The sequence below is a fragment of the Eucyclogobius newberryi genome, unplaced genomic scaffold (genome assembly GCF_026437365.1).
Source record: "Eucyclogobius newberryi isolate DKJ021-1_F unplaced genomic scaffold, fEucNew1.0.hap1 SCAF_3, whole genome shotgun sequence".
NCBI classification, from domain to species: Eukaryota; Metazoa; Chordata; class Actinopteri; order Gobiiformes; family Gobiidae; genus Eucyclogobius; species Eucyclogobius newberryi.
This window is the reverse complement of record NW_027315945.1, coordinates 6,552,642-6,579,744: the sequence shown is the minus strand read 5'-3', so window position 1 is coordinate 6,579,744 and position 27,103 is coordinate 6,552,642. Positions and strand designations below refer to the sequence as shown.

The 27,103-nt window shown below is 45.8% G+C and overlaps 1 protein-coding gene and 1 long non-coding RNA gene across 2 annotated transcripts in view; one reads left to right on the top strand and one right to left on the bottom strand.

Moving 5' to 3' along the window:
• The window catches only part of thsd7ab (thrombospondin, type I, domain containing 7Ab), a 488,245-nt gene that overhangs the window by 128,266 nt on the left and 332,876 nt on the right, over window positions 1-27,103 (top strand). The window contains exon 3 of the mRNA XM_072460164.1: window positions 5,266-5,868. Within this exon, the coding sequence (XP_072316265.1) occupies window positions 5,266-5,868 (603 nt within the window). The remainder of the gene's footprint in view (window positions 1-5,265; window positions 5,869-27,103) is intronic.
• LOC140373589 (uncharacterized) overlaps window positions 1-27,103 on the bottom strand; it is a 528,683-nt gene that overhangs the window by 455,081 nt on the left and 46,499 nt on the right. The window lies entirely within an intron of this gene.

The following is a 27,103-nucleotide window of genomic DNA, read 5'->3' as shown; positions in this document are numbered from 1 at the left end:
AAGTTTTGCCAGGCTAATGTTTACACATTACAGTAGTCAAATAATATAAACTAACCTCAGCGATGTCTTCCAAAGTGTCAACCCTGGTCTTCATGTATGCTCGCTTGATAAGTCCAAAGCCGCAATCAGGGGAGAATTTGGTGTGACCAGCAATGAGGAAGTGGATGTCCATTAATTAGGGTGAAAGTGGATGTCCATTAATTAGGATTAAGGGTGCGGTGTTTTCCAAACAACAAGCCATGGATTAACCGTGAACTGAAGGCTCTGCTGAAGGAGAAGAAGAGAGCCTTCAGGTCAGGGAACAAGGAGGAGCTGAGGACTGTGCAGAAGGAGCTGAGGAGGAAGATCAGGCAGGCTGAGGCCGGCTACAGGAGGAGGATGGAAGAGCAGCTGCAGCAAAAGAACATTCAGGGAGTGTGGAGGAGCCTGAAAACCATCTCGGGCTTCAAAATCCCCCCTGCCCAGACAGAGGGGGACACAGTGGTGACTACAGTGGGTGAATGATTTAAATGCTCACTTCTTGAGGTTTGATCGGTCACCCGCCCCTCCCCCTGCACAGCTGCATGCTCCATCTTCCACAGCTGGACAATGCCCTGCATCTGTTCCTCTTCGCTTATCTGCCCCGGACCATCAGCTCCCCACTTCGCCTGGACTCACCCATCCCCCCCCAGCACACGGTCCCCCTGCCAACCACTGACTGTCACTGCAGCACAGGTGAGGAGTGAGCTGAAGAGGATTAAAGTGAGGAAGGCAGCAGGACCTGACGGCATCAGCCCCAGGCTCCTTAAGTCCTGCGCAGATGAACTGTGTGGAGTTATGGAGCATGTCTTCAACATGAGCCTGAAGCTGAGGGTGGTACCACAGGTCTGGAAGACCTCCTGTCTGGTACCTGTGCCTAAAACACCGCGCCCCAAAGACCTCAACAGCTTCAGGCCAGTGGCTCTCACGTCCCACCTGATGAAGACACTGGAGCGGCTAGTCCTGGACCACCTCCGCTCCACCGTGAGCTCAGCCATGGACCCGCTGCAGTTTGCATATCGGTCTGGCATCGGAGTGGAGGACACCGTCATCTCCCTGCTGCACCGCTCTCTCTCTCTCACCTGGAAAAGCCTGGCAGCTCTGTGAGGATTCTGTTCTTCGATCTTTCCAGCGCCTTCAACACCATCCAGCCGCTGCTCCTGAGGGACAAGCTGGAGACGGCTGGTGTGGAGTATGACCTGGCAGAGTGGATCCTGGACTACCTCATAGACCGACCCCAGTTTGTGAGAGCCCGGGACAGTGTGTCTGACACTCGGACCTGCAGTGTGGGGGCGCCCCAGGGCACTGTCCTCGCGCCCTTTCTCTTCACCCTTTACACTGCAGACTTCAGACATGACACGGACAGCTGTGTCCTGCAGAAGTTCTCTGACGACTCTGCCAGCATCGGACTCATCACGGACGACGATGACGCGGAGTACAGAGGACTGGCGCAGGACTTTGTGGACTGGTGTCAGCGGAACCACCTCCTCATCAACGCGGGGAAGACCAAGGAGATGGTGGTGGATTTCCGCAGACGCCACCCCACTGCCCCCTCACCAGTGAACATCCAGGGACGGGACATTGAGAGAGTGGACTCATACAAGTACCTGGGTGTTCATCTGAACGACAAACTGGACTGGACTCATAACACAGACGCACTGTACAGGAAGAGCCAGAGTCGGCTCTACCTCCTGAGGAGACTCAGGTCTTTTGGAGTGACAGGGCCACTCCTGAAGACCTTCTACGACTCTGTGGTGGCATCAGCCCTCCTGTATGATGTGGCCTGCTGGAGCAGCAGCATCACAGAGAGGGAGAGGAGGAAGCTGGACAGAGTCATCAAGAAGTCCAGCTCCGTCCTGGGCTGTGCTCTGGACTCGGTCCAGGAGGTGGGGGACAGGAGGGTCCTGGCTAGATTCACATCTATGCTGGACCATGAGTGTCACCCCCTGCAGGACACTCTCTCCGCTCTGGAGAGCAGCTTCAGTGAGAGACTGATCCACCCTCGATGTGTGAAGGAAAGGTTCCGTAGGTCTTTCCTTCCTGCTGCTGTCAGACTTTATAACAAAAACTGTTAGTACTGAACACTCGCAATACTGACCTAACCTAATACTGATGTGCAATTCTGTTATATGTGCAATTGCTGTTGGAGTTCATGTGCAATCTATGTGCTGTCGTGACACATATTTATGTGCAATTACTGTCGTGATCACATGCAATAGTATTTATGTATTTATTTATTTGTCTATGGGAGTTTTTATTTATTTATAGGAGATCTTCTACTGAAGGTGTTTTTCAGACTTCCTATAAGTGATCTGTTCTTCTGTATCTACCTGCTTTGCACCAATGAAATTTCCCCATGTGGGACAATAAAGGAATATCTTATCTTATCTTATTGTGTGGTGAAGCTTGTGTCCAACACCTCAGGCAGCATACCACAACATGAAATTGTTTTTGTTTTGGCCACTGCAGTTGTCACAATGAAGATCCACGTATTTTTCTCCAACCCCGAAGTTGTTGAAGAAATGATGCATGTAGCTTATGACTTCATTGCTTCCCTTACTTGACGACATGCCTTTGTCAATCAGGAAATTTACCTGCTTCTGCATCCCTTCACAGGAGACACCAAAAAGGCCACATTTTCGTGGAGTCAGGAAATAAATTCGCTGCAGAGGGTTCGACGGAAAGTGTATCTGTAGTAGACAGAGAGAGAGAGAAAGGAGATTAGATTAATACATATGACATTTGATTAAGACGTATGTCTCTATAATTGCTATTCTGCATTTGCACTATTATTAGTACCTGCTGTGCAAAGTCGAAGCTGTAATGCATCCTCATGTCTTTGCTTGCTGGCGGTGAGGGTCCGAAAGACAGTACATTAGATTCTGTTGTCTGTCTGCAGGCAGCAATCAAAGTGTTGTAAAAAGTCCTCATTTCGCACAAGGACAAGATGATGCACTTGCTTCTGGACCACTTCAGATTTTCTTTCATCTGGGACATTTGCACTTCGTATCAGCTGCTCGTTGTTGCTCTGACACTGCCAACAGAGATCTATGCGTGGCCTGCAGCTTCTGATGTGTGGGAGAAGCTGTTTCCACAGTGATCTGAAGCTTGATTTACAAACTGCAGGCTCACCTGAAAAATAGATGTTGTTTATGGTTAATTATACTCTAATCATTAAAACATGAAAATCACCAAAATAATGTTTTACACTTACCAAGCTCCTTAGCAGACTTCACGTAGAGACGCCAAACTAAGGCCTTAGTCACATGGGTTGGGAGCAACTTCACATGCCAGTCCCTATGGCCAGGATGTCGACCAGGTAGCATTATGGAATGAACTTCTGCATAGTTTTGGATAAACTCTACAACGGTGTGGATGACTTCATGGCTGATGAACCTGCGTGAATGTGGCTATGGCTGTGCGCGCTTCTTCCTCAACCGTGGTGTTGCTCCATTTTCGTCATAGTGTTTGATTATGTCAGTCAGGGTGTCTCTGCCAATTCTGGAAAGGGGAAAAAAGGGATTAGGCTTAACGGTAATATGGGAATAACACGCTTCACAGATAACAGTTCACATTGTAGAAAAAGCTTCAGTTGTAGTCATCTGGACTCAGTTAGAAAAAATAGACGTTTCGACTCTCATCCAAGAGTCATTGTCAATAACAGAATTTAGATCGCATTGCGTCCGTTATTTCACGCTCCAGCTCTTCGGCGTGTCCGGCCGCTTCTTCCTCGTCTTCATCCTCGTCTAAGGTCAGCCGTAGACTAGGGATATTTTCCAGCTGGATGAAATCGCACTCTTCATCTATGACCTCATCTTCAGATTCAGAATTTAGATAGTCATCTGGAAAAGCGGACTTTTCGCAGAAATAATCCAAAAGCGTGGAGCTGTAACAGCCGCGGTTAAGCTCCGAAGCGATAGTAGAAGGATCCATTGTTGAAAGCGTGTTGTTCCCTGTGTTGTGTTGCTGCTTATCAAGTAGCCATGCGGCTGGCTGCTCAGCCCATTGGCTGACTACAATAGCGCAGCTGTTCATATGGAAATGCGGTCACACCCCTCTGCACGTCCAGAGAGCAGCCGAAAACACCACACTTTAAACGGCTTTATTTATGCTTTTAATGCTGCAAATACTGTTATCTGATACATCGAATGGCTGGTCCATATCTTCAACTTTCACATAATGCAAAAAAAATGAAAATCACAAATTTGGGAAAAAAGTAAAAGGCTGTTTATCTCAGTTTCACCGAGGCCGACATGTACCGGAAATTAGGCTGATCTGACACAAATATATATGGTTAAATGTCACAACGATTTTTCAACAAAAAGATCAATATTGATTATTTTTGTTACATCAATATGGTAGTTTACAACTTCTGTTCTTGTTGATTAAGATCACAGGACATTTTTATTTTGGAGTCAGTCAACATAGACCTGTGTTGGGAAAAGGCTTTCAACAACTTACTTGCTCCCGGCCTATGGAAAATACAAAAACGTTTTGAACCATTGATTATTCTAATACGTGACCGGTCAGCTATTATTTCTATTGTACATTGAGACTTTGTCAATGTATTATCAACCAAATAAAGGTTGAAATATAGTGACTACTTTAGTCGTCGTTAGTCGATTATTGTTGCAAACCTATTAAAGAAGACCTATTGTGCCTTTATCTTCTAGATGGTTCTAGTCTACAATCACCCAAGGAACATCATGTTATTTTTTTGAACTTTATAAGTAAATAAGAAGTATGCTTACTATTTTCCTGTTTTTTCATCATAAATTAAATCAAATTGTTGAACAAATTTAGTAAATAACCGTGGGCATGACCCGAGGAGCAATGATCTGTTTTTGCAATGGCGTCAAGTCCGCAGAAAATAAAATTACTCAAGTACACATAAATCACTCACAACTTCTACTGGTTACAAGCTCCTAAAAGTTGATTTGACATAATAGTAGTAAGTAAGTACATTTTATTTGTACAGCACCTTTCACCAAGTGCTTCACACAAACACAGAATAAAATAATAAAAACACACAAAAAAACAATTGAGAAATACACATACAACATCGTACAGTCAAATCAGTAACTAAAGCAACTGTAATTAAAAGACCTGACTGAATAAAAAGATTTTGAGCTGTCCAGTAACTGCAGGGAGAGCAGAAGATAATAGGACTCATTTAATGACTGTTTGTAATCATGCATGCAATCTTGCATCTCTGTACAGTTGACTGACCCTTTCCTCTGCCATCAGGAGCCTCCATGTCCAGCCCTGCACTGGGGGAGAGAAGGGGTTGCAGACCCGGGAGGTGCACTGTGTCCTGAAGTCGGGCAACTCGGCTGACGACTCCATCTGTGAATACTTCGAACCCAAGCCTTTACTGGAACAAGCCTGCCTTATCCCTTGCCCCCAGGACTGTGTGGTGTCCGAGTACTCTCCTTGGACATCCTGCTCCAAAACCTGTGGGACAGGGCTTCGAAACCGGGTACGGAGCATTCTAGTGCCCCCAGTTTTTGGAGGTGCGCAGTGCCCCAACTTGACTGAATTCCAATCGTGTAAACCAGGCGTGTGCACAGAGCAGGAGAACATGTACAGTTTAAAAGTTGGACCGTGGACTCCCTGTGCTGTCCTGCCAACCAGGGAGAAACGGCAGGCTAAAAGAAGGCGGGGCAAAGAGGAGGGGCCACGTGACAGAAGTGGAGGAGTCAAAGATCCAGAAACTAAAGAGCTGATTCAGAAGAAGCGGACGAGGAACCGGCTGAACAGGCAGGAGAGCTCGTTTTGGGACATCCAGGTTGGGTACCAGAGGCGAGATTTGGTCTGCGTGCACCGCAACGGAAGCATAGTCACCAAGCAGTAAGTCACACTGCAGTAATACATGACTTATAGGTCAGGAACAAGTTTTTAGTCACTTTTTTTAAGTCCGGGGGCCGTATTTTGCCCCCGGACTTAGCCTTTTCCAGGGGGCAGTTCCAGGGTTCTATTTTGCTACCTTCCCAAACTTCACGCTGGCGTAAAGAGGCTGTACTTTGCCTCAGGTGGCTGGAGTGGGATGGTATCAGTGCATGTATGGTGATAGTGTTTGATCCAATGACTGATAACTGTGGCATTCAAAAGCTTCACCTGTGTGGGTGATGCTTACAGTCATGCCTCATATACAGGTGAAGAAAAAAGTGAGCAATAACATTGCTTGATTTTCCAAATTAAAATCAATAAATAATCAAGTCAATAAATAAAATATTGAAATGCAGCCTTGGACCGTTGTTTCTTTATTTAATTCACCTTTTATTTGTTTTTGTCCTACTCGGAGAGCTTGCTTTCACCCCCGGGTAGCCCAGACTAAATGCAGACTAAACAAGGTCCAAAATCCAGAGTGGCTGAGCACAGAATATGGCACAGTCTCTGCACACATCTCTGCTTATAACTTGTGATCCAAAAACGAGGGCAGGTAACAGCAAAGATTCTGAAGCGCACACCCTAAGAGTGCTGCGATGACGCGCATTAGTCCCGGTGCCAGGTCTCTGAGCCTCCCGTGATGGTTGTCCCCCAGTGTGGAGAGTTTAGAGACATGTACTGCGTGAACTTGTGCTTAACTGTGTGGCACTTGCCGTGAGCTCAGTCCCAGTTTCCTCGATGATTGGAGCGTGTGTCCTCGAGATGGGCTTCTGCCAATTTAACTGGACTAAACCAGGACTAGGTTCAGGACAACAAGGACTGCATGAGTCGCGTGCCGCACATAGCCGCACCGTTATGCACAGATGGACACCTGAGTGCTCGGTGGGATGCTGTATGGTCTAGCAGATGAAGTCTTCTTGTGTTGCTGTCACTGTGTGCCAGTTTTACGAAGACTGGGACAAGGATTCTGGGTGAATGTGAAGCATGCGTTAGCATTTGCCAACTCAACAATGGTCTGAAATTTTCTCCCTTTTTTCCCTTCATTTCAATGGAAGGGACCTGGACTGTACTGGCGACATGCGAGTATTTTCCCATTGTGGGTAAGTGTGTTTCAATTTTAGTTTGTAAAAGTCCAGGTAAAAAAATAGGGCCTTTTTTTGAGATAGAAAATTATTTTCCCTCCGCCCGCTGCTCTCTTTTTGGCAAAGCCAGTGAGCTCTTTGCATTTTTTTGGCATGGCCTTGTGTTTTGTGTTCGACCAGAGAGGTGTGCAGTTACCGCCACAAACGAGGGTTCCTCCAGAGTAGTTTGCAATCACATCCACGCAACTTCAGTATAGAATGTGAGATGGCTTCCTGGTGGAGCATACATAGCCAAGCGCCCCTTTTTGTTTATATTCATAGTGTAATGAGAGGTGCGTGAAAAAGTCGCGAGAAACAGGGTTGCTGGTGTAGGCTTTAATGTTTTAATGACGACACTCTTAAGAACAGTCAGTAAAAGGGGTTTTTCAACAACTAACTAACTTTCTCGTCCTACCACTGAGACCACCCCCACCACAATTCCCGACAACCATTGTGGCAACGTTAGAAAGCTACACAGCCCCCATCTAGCATGATTAGCTGTCCCCAGTAATCCAACCGTCCACCACAAAGTCTTTTAAATGCAAGGGGAGTCTCCGCTGTCTCCGCTGCTCACGCAGTAGCTCACCACTGGAAGGCCCAGGGGGGTTTTAGTCCTCTGGGGGCACTGCCGCTGTGACCAAGGGTTGGTAGGGCGCAAGTCGGTCTCTGTAAAGAACTACTATCCTACCCCTCTGAGATAGTTTCACCCGATACACAACGTCCGACAGCCTCTCAAGGACAGTGCAAGGCCCCATCCAGTGGCTACAAAGCTTAGGTGAGTGCCCCTTCTTCCTGACTGGGCTATAAACCCAAACTTTGTTGCCCGGACTAAAATCTTGCCCCTTGCTGCAGAGATCATAGGCCCTCTTCTGTTGGATTCCTGCGTTGGTGAGGTGTTCCCGGGAGAGATCATGGACGGCCCACAGCCGTTCTACCAGGTTGAAAAAGTAGTCCAGCCCTGCCTCCCCTCATACTTCTGGCTCTGGGGGAGAACCAAAACAAGGTCCACTGGGGTCTGTAGCTCGTGGCCAAACATCAGTGCAGCACGTTGACTCTTGAACAGCCGTCCTGTAAGCCCACAGAACCAAGGGAAGATGACAGTCCCAGTCCCTCTGTCGATCACTGGTGAGGATGGGAAGCTGTGTGGCAAGTGTCGCCGACACACCTCCTGGAACACCTTAGCTTCAAAGTTCTGCCCTTGATCACTATCGGCAGAAGAATTCATCCACCAGCTTCTGGGCAGTGGTGTCAGCACTCTGATCCGCATATGCCTCTGGCCACTTAGTGAAGTGATCCATAGCCACAAGGACGTACCGATTGCCTTGATCTGTGATGGGGAATGGCCCAAGATGTTCAACAGCCAGGTGATAGAAGCGTGGTCCGTCCGCAGAACAAACAAGTATGGTCGGAAATGGCGAATACCCAACACCACCGCCAGCAGCTCCCGACTGGTAACACAATAGTTCCTCTCAGGTTTGGTCAGTGAACGACTGTAATAGGAAATTACCTCTTCCCCATGCTCCCCTTCCTGGGAAAGCACAGCACCAAGACCCACATTGCTAGTATCAGTGGCCACAATAAACATTTTATTTGGATCCGGATAGGCTAACACTGGAAACAGCGAAGGTGGGTGAATGCTGCAGCACAGTCGTCCGTCCATTGAAAAACATCAGGGGTATGAATCTTTCCGGGTGAGGTCATTGAGGCGGCGATTGTCCACACAGAAGCGCCATCCTTCTTCTGGACTAAAACTACAGGTGCAGCCCAAGGACTGTTCAATGATGCCCGCTCGTAGCATCCCTTCAATCTTTTCTTGTGCTGCCATCCGCTTGGCCAATGGCAGGCGACATATAGGGCGTATAGGGTGGGCCTCTCCTGTGTAAATGTCATGGAGAACCAGATCGGTGTGAGTGCAGCCTTCATCCTTGGCTGCAAACATATCAGCAAACAAATTGAGTGAAGTTTTCAGTTGGTCTTGTTGTTCGGAATCCAGACCCTGGCAGCTTCTAGTGAAGAGGTCGGCAATGGCTTGGCCTGTCTCTGGAGAAGGCGGCTGTACCCGCGACGGTGGCTCTCTCTGCGGCGCTGGCGGCTCTCTCTGCGGCGATGGCGGCTCTCTCTGCGGCGCTGGCGGCTCTCTCTGCGGCGCTGGCGGCTCTCTCTGCGGCGCTGGCGGCTCTCTCTGCGGCGCTGGCGGCTCACTCTGCGGCGCTGGCGGCTCACTCTGCGGCGCTGGCGGCTCAGTCTGCGGCGCTGGCGGCTCACTCTGCGGCGCTGGCGGCTCTCTCTATGATGCTGGCAGCTCTCTCTGCGACACTGGCGGCTCTCCCTGCGCCGCTGGCAGCTGTTCATGACTTTGCATGCCTCAGGTTCACAGGACTTGTGAAGAGCTATGGTTTCGATTCCCAGATGTAGAGTGGCTCTGGACATGTCCATCACAGCCCCCCACTCACACAGCAGGTCAAGTCCAACAATACAGGAATCTTGGACGTTAGCTAGCCAGAACTGATGCCATACCTGTAGGTGAGCCACGGAAACCTGTAGTGTCTTAGTACCCAGCATCTTGGCCCGGTCCCCTGTAACTGTAGTGATGTTTTGCATAGTAAGGGCCCAGCCTTGAGGGATTTTGTCACTGCAGCTTGGCAGGGTACCAGGCTTGATTAGGGAGATTGTAGACCCAGTGTCCACCAAAGCACGACATGGAGTTCCTTCAATCACACAGTCCAAGTACAGCCCATGAGCTTTCCCCAAGCGTTGGGGGTAGTTGTGTCTTCACTGGATGGTAGCTCCCCCTTGTTGCCATCCCAAATTAGTTTAAATCTGGCTGCTGGCCCATTGGTGCTGGTGCTGGGCAGAAGCGTGCGATATAACCAAGAGCTCCACACCTATAACACTCGCCATCAAGTCTTCTGGATCTGCGACGTTGTGGGGTTGTTGTGGTACGTTTTGTTGCCTCATCCACGCTGTGTTCCTCACCCCTAGCTTAATTAACATGAATGTTATTGTGGCGGTGATAGCCTTCTGGACACAAGACATGCTCCACCCTCTCTGCCTCCGTCAGTGCTGCTTCAGGTGAGGTGGGGGAAAACAAGCGCATGTGTTCACGAAGCCGTTCAGGCTGTAACCCCCTGAGAAAGGCCTGGACTGTGAGCTCCTCCTGCACCCTCTCTGTGAAATCAGGATGACCACGGTGGGTGTAGCTGCGCAGGACTGCGGCATAGGTACCCAGGCTTTCTCCCGTCTCCCTACGGCACTTTGCTAAACGATCCACGGCATCATCTACAAAAATGCACCACTCAAATCTGCGTTGAATTGCAGCTTGAAGTTTCGACCAATCACGGAATTCCTTTGGCCGTAGATCCGTCAAAATCTGTAGCGCCTGTCCTTCCAAGGTGAGCGCAACATGTCCAGCTATCTTATTTTAGTAATCGATTAATCTATCGATTTTTTTCTTCGATTAATCAATGAATCGGTTAATTTTTTTGTACATTCCGTAAACCATTTAAAAGCATATTAAAACGTTTTTTAAATAAACGTTATAGTTCATTGTAATAAACAAATAACAAATTGAGTTTCTGTCTAAAAAAAAACACATTTTATTCTTAATTTCACATAAGTTTGTCCCCAAAACAGCAACATTTCTCTTCAGTCCAAAGTGTTCTGTTTGTATATAAAGAATATATATAAAGGGCTAATTAACTTGTCACCAGACTGTTTGTAACATTTACAATATGAATTCATTTGCGTTTCTGTCACATAACTTAAAAAAAGACATTAGTTTGTAAAACATTGTGTGTGGGACAGTGATGCTGGTGTTTGGAGCGGTGACTCTACATTTTGTATTTTGTCACTTTACGGCGTTGGCTCCGTGTCATCGCGGACTTTCTCTTTCACATCAGATTATTATAACATAGTCGCGGCCCTCCTGCTGTTTCCATGGATGTATCGGCTGTTTCAAGGCGCCGCAGAGGAGCGTGTCATGTATTAAACGTACGAGTGTGACTGGGAAGCAGAGTGTGGAGCGGGACTAGTGTGGAGCGGGACTAGTGTGGAGCGGGACTAGTGTGGAGCGGGACTAGTGTGGAGCGGGACTAGTGTGGAGCGGGACTAGTGTGGAGCGGGACTAGTGTGGAGCGGGAGTAGTGTGGAGCGGGACTAGTGTGGAGCGGGACTAGTGTGGAGCGGGAGTAGTGTGGAGCGGGAGTAGTGTGGAGCGGGAGTAGTGTGGAGCGGGAGTAGTGTGGAGCGGGAGTAGTGTGGAGCGGGAGTAGTGTGGAGCGGGGGTCCGCGGTGGCGCGGTAAGGACGCGATTGCTGGGGCGGGCGGCGCTCATTGTGGTGGTTGCTCGCGGCAGCTCGCGGCACGTGCTCTTTTACACAACAAAACTCTTCTCGGTCGCACCTATAATACATCCATGGGTCGCACTCGTGAGTTTAAAACACGCCGCTCTCTCTGTTGTGCTTCAGCTGCTTCGAATCAATAAAATAATAATTGAAGCTTTTTTGTAATCAAATTATTCGATTAACTCGAATAATCGTTGCAGCCCCTATGTCTGTGTATTCAACCTTGCTGATTTGATTAATTTGATGAACAAACCACACAAAATAACTTTAATTTACTATTTTATGAGATGGTCAATGAACCGAGAACTCGTCAGACTTAACGAGCCGCGATTTTGGAACGTGTATTTAGCCTTTTTTTAGTATAACTCCGGTGCCACTTATTATGATATTGCTAAACAACTCTCCCACATCACTATGTTGAACATCTACAATTTGAGACCCTACACATTCTTGTAATTCTAATTTTGTTACACAGCTCTCTAGTCAAACACAACCCACAGGCATACTAACCATACCAACTGAACACAGTAGAACAAACAAATTCCCCCCAAAAAGCCAAAAAAGTGCAAAGAGCACACAGACTGAACAAAAAAGAGATCAGGTAGAGGGAAAACCATTTTCTGAGTAAAAAAGTTTATATGAATTTAATAAAGTTTAGATTTATAACTTCTCTGATTTTATCTGCACACATTCGGCACAATTAGGCCCATATAATGACAGATTACTGATAAAAGGGAGAAGTCTTGTTTCCATTGACCCAGGGCAGGCCCAGCCTATAAGCGAACTAAGCAGCCGCGTAGGGCCCCGAGGTGTTAATAGGGCCCCCAATCTGGCAACCCGTCTTATGCGAAGTGCAAGCTCAGCGTGCGCCACTAGTGTAGTAGCGCTGCTGGCGCGACATCGCACACAGCGGTAACATATAACGCACAAACCGCATTTATTTGTAATGACAATCTGGCAACCAAGACACCAAACCTGCGCTGATTGGGCAACTTCATTGTGCGCGAGCAGAACGAGAGCAAAACATAAACACAACACAACGTGGTCCCTGCGTGGTCCTCATGTCCAGAGGAATATATCCCCCCGATGCCGAAAAACGAAAGAAGAAACTTCTTGACGATGTAAAGAAACTGCAAACTCAACAACACTCTCCAGGTATTGAACTTCTCTTACAAAGAGACGGTTAATGCTGCTGTTTGAAACAACACGATTCTGTCACGTTAGTTCGCTCAGGCTGGAGGCGACGAGAGCTCTGCCCCGCGCACAATAATATGTCTGAATGAAAGATAATAAGCTTAACATTTACACCAGCCCGGTAGTAGCTGCAGGTGAGGCCGGTGAGGGGCGCCTATGGTCCGGGTCACTAAGAGGCGGAGATCCGGTCCGGACGAGCGCCGTCTCGTCCAGAACCTCTGATGTGAGACTTTGGAGTGTACAGTGTGCGGCCCCTGTCCCGGTCCCCTGTCCCGGGCCCCTGTGCAGCCTCAGTTAGAGATGAGCTGGTTTGAGTTTGCGTCCCTCTCTCTCACATCACCATGTGTGAGATCAATCGTGACTCGTGATGTCTGTTTTACTTTGACTTCTTAACGTGCAATAAGAGGAACGTAAAGGTTTATGCACGTAAGGTCCATCAGCCAATCACATCGCAGCATTGTTTCATGCAGGAGTCCAGTGTGTGATGTTCAGATCAGAACAAACATTTATATTGTAATTAACTTTTAATAGAGCAATAAAACATTTCAATTTATTTAAAAAGCATCATTAGACTATTTGTTATAAATTATAATAAATTGATAGTGAAAAATAACCAGACATATTAAAATTACGTCTGTTATAGAATAATACTATATATTTTTATATAAAAGTGGCAAAGTTGCAGAAACGCAGTCTCTTCACTATAGCTAGGTTTGGACCTTCACTTCTCGTTCTGTTCATTCTCTGGGAATAACATGTTTGCACTGTTTTATCAGTGTTAATTGTTAATCAAGCAATGCTTATGCCATTTGTTTAATTTAATATAAATTGTTTTGTCACTTTGGCAAGAAGGAACAGTTGGGAGCTGTAAAAGATAAATTAGTAAGGATAACTATTACTTTTACATTTTCAGTTAAAATGAATCAATTTGACCATAATTATTTTTCATAGCCAATATTGTATTGCGTAATTAAGTACACTAATGTATTAATAACTGGCTTTAGTCATTTTCTCCTGGCACAGTTTCATCACATCATTTTATAGCATTACAACCTCAACATTTTACTCTTACTTACGCCGGTTGGACCACATTAAAATGCACCAGAAGACCCAAAAAAGGTCTGAAAATCTTAACCCTTAACGCCCACAAATACGCCCAAAAACATATCTGGGACGTGTGTTATTTGTACAGGGAGTAGAGGTGATGTCAACGGAATACCAAGTTGCATTGTGGGATTTAAGTTATCAATATTTGAGCTTGTGAGGTGTTGAGAATAAACTAACTGGCAAATGGATGCCCTGGAGTTTTGGTGCGCTTTGTTTGCGTTGAAGAAAGTTCCCATATGTGAATTGTTTACTGACAATGGCAATAAAACTGATTCTGATGACGTGGTGAGGGGCCCCCAAAAATGTTTTCGCTTAGGGCCTCCTGAAGGCTTGGGCCGGCCCTGCATTGACCATCAAATTGTGCGTAGGTCCCGAGTTTTTGTTCAAATAATGGGGAAATATGAAACTTGGCAGAATTGAAGACCACCAAGAAACAATTCAATTAGGACCGAACTTTGAAACGCCCCCTAGTGGCAGTAAATGGAAATTGTAGTATGGATCCTTTTTTGACAGATTCCTGGCTAGTTTTCTGTATTTTCAATGTCTTATACAGCCATTTTAGATAATTTTATTAGTTCCAAATTACCATATTATAATTTCCTCAATAATAAATGCCAAATTAGCTATTTTAGCACATAACGTCATTGTGATGACGTCATAACGTCGCTTGAACATCATCATAACAGTACTGGCAATGTAGCTTCAGCATTTGCACAGATTAAAAGGATGACTGATTCAAGGAAGAATTTCTCCATAATGAGAAAAAGGATGTAAGTATTTCAACAGTTTTCTATGATGTGTGAGAGAAATAGAAATAAATAGGAATAGGAATTATTTGAATTGAATCTGACACTTAACTGCACACAATTACACTCAGACGTCTCCATCTAAAATCCGGTCTGTTGCAGTAATCTCTCTGCTTGAGATGTTAATGGTAAATGTTGAAACCAATTTAAGTGGTGATCTATGGAAAATTAACCTAATTCTTGAAAAATATAGGCATTCCATGGCTTTCCCAACAGAGTTGGTAATGAAAGTGATCATTCAGGATTAATAGAAAACATTGTTTTCTTTATTGCAGATGAAATGATGAACCATGGCAAAGGTATTCAAACTCATACCAGCGTCATCTGTCGAGAAACCCCAGGTAAATTGGAAGGTATGCATACTATGCCAAAAGAGTACAACTGATCAAATAGTTGTACCTGATCGAGGAAAGCATTTTGAAAAAGGTACAAGGATATAGGACTTGGGCTGAAGACTTAGAAAAGGCAAACGAAGCAGGATATATCCCTCTACACAGACTTTGAACATCTTGATGATGGCTCAGGGATTGAGCAATCATTCCGCCCACACCATGCTACATGGCACAAGGTTTGCAGGCTTGAATACAGTAAGATGAAAATGGACCATTGGAAAAACTTAAACTGCCTTCAGATAACGAAGATAAGATTTGCAGTCCAGTGAAAACAAGGAGACTGGATGCTGTCAACAAATAAATAAATAAAACTTGTTTGTTCTGTGAAATAGATGATGGTGAAGAACTCCATTTGGCATCAACCGTCACAATTAACAATACTGTCCGGCAGTATGCAACTTAACTTAAAGACACTGCTCTGCTCAGAAAAATCGCAGGTGGAGATCTTGTTGCCATCGAGGCAAGGTACCATAAAGGGTGCTTAAGAAATCTATATCACGAGCCCAAGATGTCCAATTAAGCAAGGATGACAATGAATCATCATCATCTATAGATGCTATCGCCTTAGCTGAACTCATAGTACACATTGATGAAACAAGAAGTAGAAGTTCCAACATTGCGGCTCCTGTTTTCCGACTAGCTGAACTAGCTGCAACATATAGACACAGGCTGATAGATCTTGGAACTGATACACTGATTAAAGTGAATAGCACCCACTTAAAAGAGAGACTCCAATCAAATTGTCCTTGTCGGCTAAAAATCAGGGACATGACGTTCTTGTTATTATAGACATTGGTGATGCAATTCTGAAGGCATGCGATGAGGACTCGGAAATACTGTGCCTGGCAAAGGCAGCAAATACAGTACGGAAACAAATCTTTGAAAGATGGGTTAAAGGTGCCATAACATGCTTTTTTCACGTTTCGTAGTCTATCCTAAGTGTATAATTGATAATAATAAGGGTTGTGCAACACCCTTAACATAATGGTCAAGAAATATCACCCATACCTTGGACCCCCTCACCAACCCGGAAATGCAAACGGCTTGGTTTGATATTCGCCCCCACCCTTGCGGAGAGGGTGAGGGGGGATGGTGACGCGTGCTTGCCCTTATGACGCAGTCTTGCAGCCACCGCCCGTCAGTTTGGAGATTCGCGGAAAGGAGATAGTCTTTAATAAAGCTAAAAACTGCGGGAATCAATCTAAAAAACACTCTGGGTACATATATGAAGCACAAATAGCAATGTAAGAAGGTTAAAAGCTCTGAAAAGTCGATTTTGCATGTTATGGGACCTTTAAGTCGCTCCCTCCTAGCCTTCTTGCATTAGTTTTGATTTCTCAGCTACTGGTATTCAATAGTGTCAAGCATGCCGCAAAAGATATACGATCTGTTCGACACAACAAATCACAAGAGCCAGTATATCTCGGACTCAAAATGCATGCAGTAACTCGGAAACGACACCTAGTTGAGAGTCTACATAAGTTAGGCTTCAGCATTTCCTACGATCGTGTTCTGAGCATATCAGCTAGTATTGCCAACAAAGTATGCCAGCTATATGACAGAGAAGGCGTTGGTCCACCACAGCTCCAACTTGGGCTCTTCACAACTGGCCAGGCTGATAAACATTGATCATAATCCTACTTCCATCACTTCTAAGGATTCTTTTCATGGCACTGCACTCTCACTTTGTCAACATCCAACAGCAGACAACTGTGGTCAAACACGTGGCGATGTCACTCTACTGAGTGAAGAATCTTCTGAATTAGATTCTAAAAAGATCCAAGACCTTCCAATAGAATACACGTGTCCTTCCAGCTCAACGATTGCCGAAGGTTTTGCTCGTTCCAGCTGTTGGGGGATCTTTGACAGGTGATAGATGCAGATGCTATTTTGTCAGAAGGAAAGCCTTGATGATAATGATAATGTTTCCTGGGCTGCATACCATGCATCAGGTGAGGAGAGTTCTTTCAGACACAAGACAAACTCCCCATGTTTAGAGAAAAATCAAACACAGTAGCAATGATCACTCACATCATGAAATGTAATTGCGCAGAAACTAGGCATTTGAATCAAGGTCAGACGCCAGTTCTTACTATGGACCAACCACAGATTCAGTGGAAGTATCCTGATAGTTTTGGAGAAGAAAAGTATGTTATAATGCTGGGAGGTCTACGCACAGAGATGGCTCCCTTGAAGACGCTTGGTGACCTTCTAGATGGAAGTGGATGGACTGATGTCTTTACTCAAGAAGGTATTGCCAGCTCAGGAATTTTACAAAGACTCGAAGAGCCCATCAGATGCCAACTGCTGCTGCCTTGTACTAATTACAACAGAAAGGGTTTACCAGCTACCAGCTGTCAGAAACTGGAAACACGATGGCTTTCAATGAATAGTGTTCAAAAATGGCAAAAGACTATCCACAGTTCCACTACTGGTCCACAATTTTGGAGTTTGAACTTATTGTCCTTCAGTTTGTCAAGTCATTACTGCTATAAAACTTTGAATTGTATGTGTCAACACTGACAAAGTTGGTTCCATGGTTCTTCGTACTGAACCACACAAATTATGCAAGCTGGTTGTCTGTACTGTTATGGAAATATCTGCAAACAATTACCAAAAAAAAGGATGAAGCAGTGGCATGCCTTGCCACGTATGCACATCATCACAATCAATCAGCTCAAAAAGAGATAAACCAAAACATCACGGATACGACGATTCAAGCCATCTTTTCAGAGGTCAATCGGAGATGTTTTCACACATAATCAAGTCCTGATGCACTAAATGGCCTGATACAGAGGCGCCGGACAGTATAATCAGGAACCAACATTCTTATATCATCTGCACACAGGAAAACAACACAGATATTAATTTTGTGACATGTCATGGCCTAAAACGACATCGGAATGACATGACCTGACCCATTTTCTCCATTACAGTACACATCAGGGATATACTCAGTCTACAGACATCATGCACAGATGTGTTTGTTCAGTTTCAAAGAGGTGCCTTCACTGCAAAGAAAACAACTCACCCCTTTTCTGCTATATATAAGCACACGAGCAGGTGAATGCTGTTGTAAAGGGAGACGGTTTTGCAGTAGGGCTTACTAAACACCCCGGAGTTCTGAAAAGGTGGATGACTGCTGGACCCGAGATTGCAAGAATCATAGAGCAATATGAAGATGAATTCAGTGATAGCCAAACGACTCTGGACAAACACCATGAGCAAACCAAGCATGTCCAAGAAGGTTTTGCCAAATATTTGCAGTGTGTTATGACAACAATTGGTGAAATGGGAAACCCGTTCACAGAAGACTTGCTGAACTTGAATACCAAAACCATAATGCCAAAGGAAGTAATTGAATCTATGCAAAACATGTATGTTCTTGGCAAGTGTATGATACATTTGTAGAAGAACGCTTTACATTAAGGGTAAAACCCATCAATGCAACCATTACTCGTAACAAGCTATGTCTATTCAGCAAACCAACTCTGAACAAAAGTAAAACTCAAGACAAGATTTGTGAGCTCAAGAATGACCGTGCTCTCTTTTCCCAACTTTATATTACAAGTCAATGAAGAGGAGATCTCAATGAGTTCTTTCACCATGAAAACCAACCAAGCCCGCCATTACTTTCAGTAGGAGGTCAAATGAAGCAAGGAGACAAATACCCCTTACTTGACTGTCTAGAAGATGGCATTGTGCTACCAGATGATGTGCCACAGGTTCAGGCAAAAGTATATGATGGTTCTGCCGTGGTTCACCTTCTACCTCGAGGAACTGCTGTTACGATTGATGACTAGGCAAACCAAGTCTTCATTCCATATATAAAACATGAATTGAGGAATGTCACCAGAATGGATCTGGTCTGGGATGTCTACTTGCAAGACAGTCTGAAATCCAAGACCGATGAAGATATGGGTGTAGGTACACAACGTCGGGTGACATCTACAACTAGAATCCCAGGAAATTGGCAGAGTTTTCTGAGAAACAATGATGACAAACAGGAGCTCTTCCGATACCTACAGTAGCTGAAAAAGGTGTCCGTTTCAATATACCTGAAGGCAAGCTTGTGTATAGCACCATAGATGACAGAGTGTTGTGTTCCTCCAAAGAAGGCAATACAAAGCCACTTGGACCCTGCACACACGAGGAAACAGAAAGCAGAATCTTCGTCCATGTGAATGATATGTCTAAAAAGGGACACAGTTCTAATTTGGACAGTTGATACAGATGTAATTGTGATAGCTGTTGCAACTTTCTACACACTAGCTCTGAATGAACTCTGGGTGGCCTTTGGGACCGGGAAAGAAAGTCAGATACATCCCTATCCATCAGATTACTGCAAAATTGGGACAGCAGAAGGCAGAAGCATTGACATTTTTTCACAGGATGTAACACAGTCTCCTACTTCGTCAACCATGGTAAGAAATCTGCTTGGGAGACTTGGAAGGCATATCCAGATGCAACACCAGTTTTCCATACATTGTCAAGAGAACCGCTGAGTCTTCGAGAGGACATCATGAGAGTGATAGAACGTTTTGTATATGACCGGACATCTGAACTCACTAGTGTTGATGATGCAAAGAGGTATCTCTTTTTGAAGCGGTCTAGAGATATAGCACACATCCCACCTACATCTGCAGCTTTGAAGGAAAGAGAGCATCTTACCAGGCTGGTCATATTTGGGGGAAGGTTTTGGATGTACTGCTTGACAACCCTGACCTACAAGACTGGGGATGGAAGAGAGAAAACAATGGGTGGATTCCAGTGTGGACTTCATTGAGTGAGGCATCTAAAGCTTGCTATGAACTTCTCTGCTGTCACTGCAAGGTTACTTGTAAGGATAACAAAGCAAACTTCCAGCGTACCTCACTTTGTGACTGTGCTGGACATTGTTACCAAGACTAATGATGAAGTACTAGAGAAAAACATGAACATTCAAAGATGGACACTTTCATGAACATTTGAATATATAGCAATTTGAAGCTACATTTTGTAAATACATTGTGTTTCTTTCTGAACATTGAATATAAAATAATTTTATACAAATAAGTCAGAAATCCGATCTTATCATGTTGCGTTTGCTTTGCATTTCACAAGTTGAAGGGACACTAAAAATGCTATACTGTATGGTTAGAAACTTAATTGATGGTGGCCATCTTGATTTCAATAGGGCTCCATTCTGCGGTCTAGGTCACTCTTGACAAGCTTCAGCACTTGTAGCTTGTCAATAAACATTGTTAGAACGCTAATTTGTCATGGCTAATTATTCTTATGCAATGCAATGTGTTAAATATTGAATTTTTTCAAAATCCAAGATGGTTTCCACCAGGGGGCGTTTTGAGGATGGGTCCTAATTAAAAAATGATTCCTCTACCATGTCATTCATGTCTAGAAATGTTCATGATTTCCACAAATATTGAACAAATTCTACAGATTTTAGTCTTAAATGCTGGACTATCAGATGAGCGGCAGTGCAGCACCTTATGAAGGTTTCTGTTTAAATACTCCTTTGCAGGCCTCCACCTTATCGATTAGCATCTCCACCTCCATCTTTGAGAATTTCCTCTTCTTCCTCCTTTTCTCGGCCGGTCTTGGGCACCGCGTCTCACCCTTATGAATATGCTAAATATGTTAACTTGGTTATGTCTATAACCATATATGGTACAATAGGGCGGGCTCAGGGCGGAAACTTATGAGGAATTGACGCAGCACAGATGTAAGTTGGAATTTTGGAAGAGGGAATGCATCCAGGTGTGCGCACAGGTTTATAGGAATCGTCTTTTTTTTGCTGTTGAGAATTTTTCCTTTCCAGCACGCACTATTTCAGGTACAATTTGACGTACTCTTTAATAAATGAGGCCCCGGGTCCCTTTCATTAAAATAAAGAAAATAAAAGGAGAACATGTCAGACCAGCTCCTGCATTGAATTGGCAAATACCAGCGCCTCTTCTGCTGAAGTGAATCTTCTTATTTTCCCTTTCATATTGATTATCAGCATTGCGGAAGAAAGTGGAGCGTATTCCACCAGCTCAAAAGCTTTCACACTGAATCAGAATCAGAAAAGGTTTATTGCCATTGCCAATGAACAGAATTCACAAACAAACTTGTTTTGGTGATACGGTGCAAAATAAAACAATGAACAATGATAAAACAACCTATATAAAGTTTAAAAATATATAAAAATGTAAATCTTCTGCAGATAAGAATAAAAATAGGCTTACTATACACAAAATTTACAGTTGAATTTGCAGATATAGTGCAGAAGGTGAACAGTGCAGTAAGTGAAATTATAGTTAAAGTGACGGGGGGGCTTTCCTGAAGTCCACAATCATCTCCACTGTCTTCTGGGCATTGAACTCCAGGTTGTTACCGCTGCACCAGCCAGTCCACCTTCCTCCTGTAGGCAGAGTCATCCCCGTCCGAGATGAGCCCGATGAGGGTGATGTCATCCGTAAATTTGATCGGTTTTACAAAGTGGCTGGAGATGCAGCAGTTTGTCTCCTCTGGTCTTCTCCCTTTACACAAACTGCTGCAAGTACACAGACCTGTGGAGTCCTGTGCTGATAGTCCAAGTGTCTGAGACATTCTTCCCTAGCCGCACGCACTGCCTCTGATCCGTCAAGAAGTCAGTGATCCACCTGCAGATGGTGTCAGGCACATTGAGAGAGCTTGTCCTGGCGCAGAGCAGGGAGGATGGTGTTGAATGCAGGGCTGAAGTCCACAAACAGAATCCTGGCATAGGTTCCCGGGGAGTCCAGATGCTGCAAAATGAAGTGGAGTGCTAGGTTGATGATGTCGTCAACAAACCTGTTGGCTCTGTATGCGAACTGCGGGGGCGAGGTGAAGGACTTGAGGTAGGGCAAGGCCAGGCATTCAAATCACTTCATGACTACAGACGTTAACGCCGAAGGCCTTTAGTGATTAAGTCCAATGATCCGGAGCAGTCAGGGACATGGCATGCACAGTATTTTAAGGTGGCGGCAGAGACGCCGTCAGGTCCAGCAAGCAGCTTTTTCGGGGTTGGATTTCCGAAATAGTCTGTTTGCATCCTACAGAAAAAGCACTGATCGCAATACAATATTACAAGCTGAGAGCTACCATCCATCTCATCTGAAAAACAACATTCCTCCAGGACAGTTCCAAAGGCTAAGACGATTGTAAGATTCAGACTTTGATTAACAGGCCTCTGCTATGGTTTGTAGATTTTAACAAAGAAACTACAACAAACTTTCACTGAGACAGACTTATACAAAACTCAAGCAGATGGATAGAAAAACACTTTTTCAAAAAAAGACCCAGAACCCCCAAAAGGGACGGGTCTATTTTTCTACTCAATACTGCACCAGATGCAGGGAAATCACAAACATCATAAAAAAAGAACTGGAGTATGATACAAAGCAATACTCACCTCAAGGATGTATTCCCTGACCCCCCTGTCAGGACCAACTAGTAAGGAGTCACTTACCTTCCACTCATCCTTCCACTTGGTTACACTTTCCCAAAGGAACGTTTCCATGTGGAAATTGCAATCACTGCTCAAACATTGACAAGTCCACATAATCTCAAGCCAGACGGAAAAGTGACCCCCAGTACCCCATGGCCGTTCACTTCCAATTTGCTGGTCACACAAACATCAACAAATTAAAAGTCATGATAATTGAATCTGTTCCAAAACCACTGCGAGAAGGAGATAAGCTCTCTCACTTAGTCCAACACGAAACATTTTGGATTGTGAACTTAAAAGCTACTGAATTTCCAGGCCTAAATAATGACATTGACTTGGTCCTGATGAACACAACTTGTAGAGCAGGCTTATGTCTATGAGCCTTGTCAAATGTCTGTTTGCTTTTGTTAAAGCAGCTGCTTCTGGACCGTGATTTAGTTTGGCAATTTCTACCTCTTTGCGATACAGGTGGACATCCTCTTAGCTGTGTAAGAGGATGTCCACCTGTAGGGTACACCCATTTCAGCGACGGCATTACATTGTACTTTTGTAATTTTCATGATTGTATTATTTTCAAGTAAGGGCACCTACATAAATTACTATTCAGAACGCATCTTGAATATTCTTAAAAGGTGGAGCCACCGGTCCCTCCCTATAAAAGGAGACCTATACACCTGTTTGCCTTTTTGCTCCCTGAGGAAGGCCACGTAGGTCTGAAACGGGTTTGTGCATATTTTAAGCTTATAGTCATGATACAATGTGCCTTGGTCTTTCTTGTCTTTAGGAATACTCAACATATATGTTTTTATATTTTCGCTACAATTATAACTGCTTAAATTCCTGTCTCGAAACTGACAGAATAGTGGGAGAGGTGGGGGGGACCGGGGATGGGTTGGCAGAGGTGGCCACTGTAGGGGAGGTGGGGGGGTCTCAAACCTAGAGTAGAAGATGTTGAGTTGCTTAAACAGAGTTTCCGGTCATCTGCAGCATGGGGAGCTTTGGGCTTGTAGTTGGTGATAATCCGCTCACTCCACACAGAGGCGGGGTTATTGTTGAACTGCTGCTGCAGATACGTGGTATCTATGTAGAGTTTTGTCACCAGCCCTGTTCGCTGCTGCCTTCTGGTGCCTTAACTGCCTTATTTTTGATTATTTCGATTTCGATTATTCGGGCGCTCAAACCCCCCCACAATTTTTCCAAAATGTTACATCTTATACTTAATTTATTTCCAGTCAAATTAGATTTTTATTCAAAAGGCTTGAAAATTTGTCAGAATTAAATGATTTTTTATACAATTACAAATGTTGAAATGGCAAACTTGTCAACAAAAATTGCCATTTTTTAAAGTATAAAACTTGCTTTTCTCTGTCATGAGATGTCCTTTTTTCCATATGTATACGTAAATACATTTACTTTGACATAGATGGACAAAATTTGGCACAGACATTCTTCTTGCCATTCTGATATAAAAAAAAGCCAAGGATGGCATACCTCTATCTGCAAGCATGTTACTATGACAACTTGATACATATTGTCATTGACTTGCATGCCTATTGGTTTACATGCATTTTGAATGAGATAGAAAAATTAACTTTGTCATAAACAATAACATTTTGGCCCACATATTCTCCACATCAAACTGAACATGAAAGCCAATGGGGACAGAACTCTGTATGTCCCTAAAACCCGCAACAGAGCTTTTAAGTTTTTTTTTTTTAATGAGTGATTTTCATTTTTTTGCTGAATATGCAAGTTGAAGTCACGGAGGAGCCACTCCGTGTTTAAGATAACACTATTGGTTGTCTTAAAAGTATACATTAAGCTGTTAAAGTTGGATAGTTTAAGGGTCTTTCCCGTGTTCCGCTCGGGGGTGTTATCTATTTTGCATATGAACTGTGTTGATGCGCTGAGAGCACATGGCTACTTAATAAGCGTCAGCAGCTACGCAGCAGTTACGTGTTCTCAGCGTAGCTACATTGGTTTCATTCATTTCTCCAGACTTTCTCCAGAGCTTATGGTTCTACTACTACTACATACAGATGAAAAAATGCCCCCGAGCCTCATGGCGTAAGTAGTCACAAGATACAATCCCTGCTATGTTGTGTTGCTTGTTCCTGCGCTAGCTCGCGGCTAACTCAGCTCGTTGTTGTTGTTGTTGTTGTTGTTGTTGTAGCTCGTTGGCCTCTCTGCGGCTTATTTTTCTGTGTTTTTCTTTATTTCTTGAGCCGTGGGTTGTGTGGGTCGTGTGGGGTGTGTTTTATGGTGGTTTGGTGTTAGTTTTAGTGATTTTATTGGCACTTTTGCGCTCGGGCCCAGGAACTAACAGCTTAGCCCCCCTAAGCTGTTGTTAGCTTGTTGTTGTTGCCTTAGTTGGCAAAGCAAGTTTATTTGTAGAGCACATTTCATACACAAGGCAATTCAAAGTGCTTCACACAACAGGAAAAATGCATTAAAATCACATTCACAAGAAATGACAGAAACAAAAATACAATAAAATTAACTAAAAAAAAAAAAATTAAAAGTGCTGAATCAAAAGTAAATTTAAAATAAAAGGGTGGGCAAATTCTCCTTGAGCCGACACCTTAACGTGGTGGAGGGGTTTGAGTGCCCGAATGATCCCGGGAGCTATGTTGTCGGGGGCTTCATGCCCCTGGTAGGGTCTCCCAAGGCAAACAGGTCCTAGGTGACGGGTCAGACAAAGATCGGTTCAGAAGCCTCTTATGACGACGACACAATCAAGGCAGTTCACGTCGCCCGGATCGGCGTCACCGGGGCCCCATCCTGGAGCCAGGCCTGGGATGGGTGCTCCATGGCGAGCGCCTGGTGGCCGGGTCTTACCCCACGGGGCCCGGCCGGGCACAGCCCGAAAGAGCGACGTGGGGCCGCCCTCCCGTGGGCCCACCACCCGCAGGAGGATCCATAGGGGGCCGGTGCAGAGAGATCTGGGCGGCAGTCGACGGCAGGGGCCTCGGCGACCAGATCTCCGGACACAGAGACTAACTCTGGGGACATGGAATGTCACCTCGCTGGGGGGGAAAGAGCCTGAGCTTGTACGGGAGGTTGAGCGATACCGACTAGATATAGTCGGCCTCACCTCCACGCACAGTTTGGGCTCTGGAACCCATCTCCTCGAGAGGGGCTGGACGCTCCACTTCTCTGGTGTTGCCCGCGGGGAGAGGCGGCGGGCTGGTGTGGGCTTGCTGATAGCCCCTCAGCTCAGCCGCCACGTGTTGGAGTTTACCCCGGTGAACGAGAGGGTCGCGTCCCTCCGCCTTCGGGTGGGGGACAGGTCTCTCACTGTTGTGGCGGCCTACGGGCCGAACAGCAGTGCAGAGTACCCGGCCTTCTTGGAGTCCTTGGGAGGGGTACTGGACAGTGCACCGACCGGGGACTCCGTTGTTCTACTGGGGGACTTCAACGCCCACGTGGGCAATGACAGTGACACCTGGAGAGGGGTGATCGGGAAGAACGGCTTCCCCGATCTGAACCCGAGCGGTGTTCAGTTATTGGACTTCTGTGCTAGCCACGGATTGTCCATAACGAACACCATGTTCAAGCACAAGGGTGTCCATCAGTGCACGTGGCACCAGGACACCCTAGGCCGGAGGTCAATGATCGACTTAGTTGTCGTGTCATCAGACCTCCGGCCGCGTGTCTTGGACACTCGGGTGAAGAGAGGGGCAGAGTTGTCAACCGATCACCACCTGGTGGTGAGTTGGATCCGCTGGCGGAGGAGGAAGCCGGACAGACTTGGCAGACCCAAGCGCATTGTGAGGGTCTGTTGGGAACGTCTAGTGGAGCCCTCTGTCAGTAGGGTATTCAACTCGCACCTCCGGGAGAGCTTCTCCCATGTCCCGGGGGAGGCTGGGGACATTGAGTCCGAGTGGACCATGTTCTCCGCCTCCATTGTTGATGCGGCTGCTCGGAGCTGTGGTCGCAAGGTCTCCGGTGCCTGTCGTGGCGGCAACCCCCGAACCCGGTGGTGGACACCGGAAGTAAGGGATGCCGTCAGACTAAAGAAGGAGGCCTATCAGGCCCCTCTGGCTTGTAGGTCTCCGGAGGTCATCGACGGGTATCGGCAGGCCAAGCGAGCCGCGGCTCGTGCTGTCGCAGAGGCAAAAACCCGGGCCTGGGAGGAGTTCGGGGAGGCCATGGAGGAGGACTATCGGTCGGCACCAAAGAAATTCTGGCAAACCGTCCGGCGCCTCAGGAAGGGGAAGCAGTGTCTCACAAACACCGTTTACGGTGCGGGTGGAGGCCTGCTGACCTCGACTGGGGATGTCGTCGGACGGTGGAAGGAATACTTTGAGGATCTCCTTAATCCCTCAGTCACGTCTTCTGAAGAGGAAGTAGAGACCGGGGACTCGGAGGCTGGCTCATCCATCACCCAAGCTGAAGTCACTGAGGTTGTCCGCAAACTCCTCGGTGGCAGGGCTCCGGGGGTGGATGAGATCCGCCCTGAGTACCTAAAGTATCTGGATGTTGTAGGACTGTCTTGGTTGACACGTCTCTGCAACATCGCGTGGCGTTCGGGGACCGTGCCTCTGGACTGGCAGACCGGGGTGGTGGTCCCTCTGTTCAAGAAGGGGGACCGGAGGGTGTGTTCCAACTACAGAGGGATCACACTCCTCAGCCTCCCGGGTAAGGTCTATTCCAAGGTACTGGAGAGGAGAATCCGACCGATAGTCGAACCTCGGATTCAGGAGGAGCAGAGTGGTTTTCGTCCCGGTCGTGGAACACTGGACCAGCTCTATACCCTCCATCGGGTGCTCGAGGGTTCATG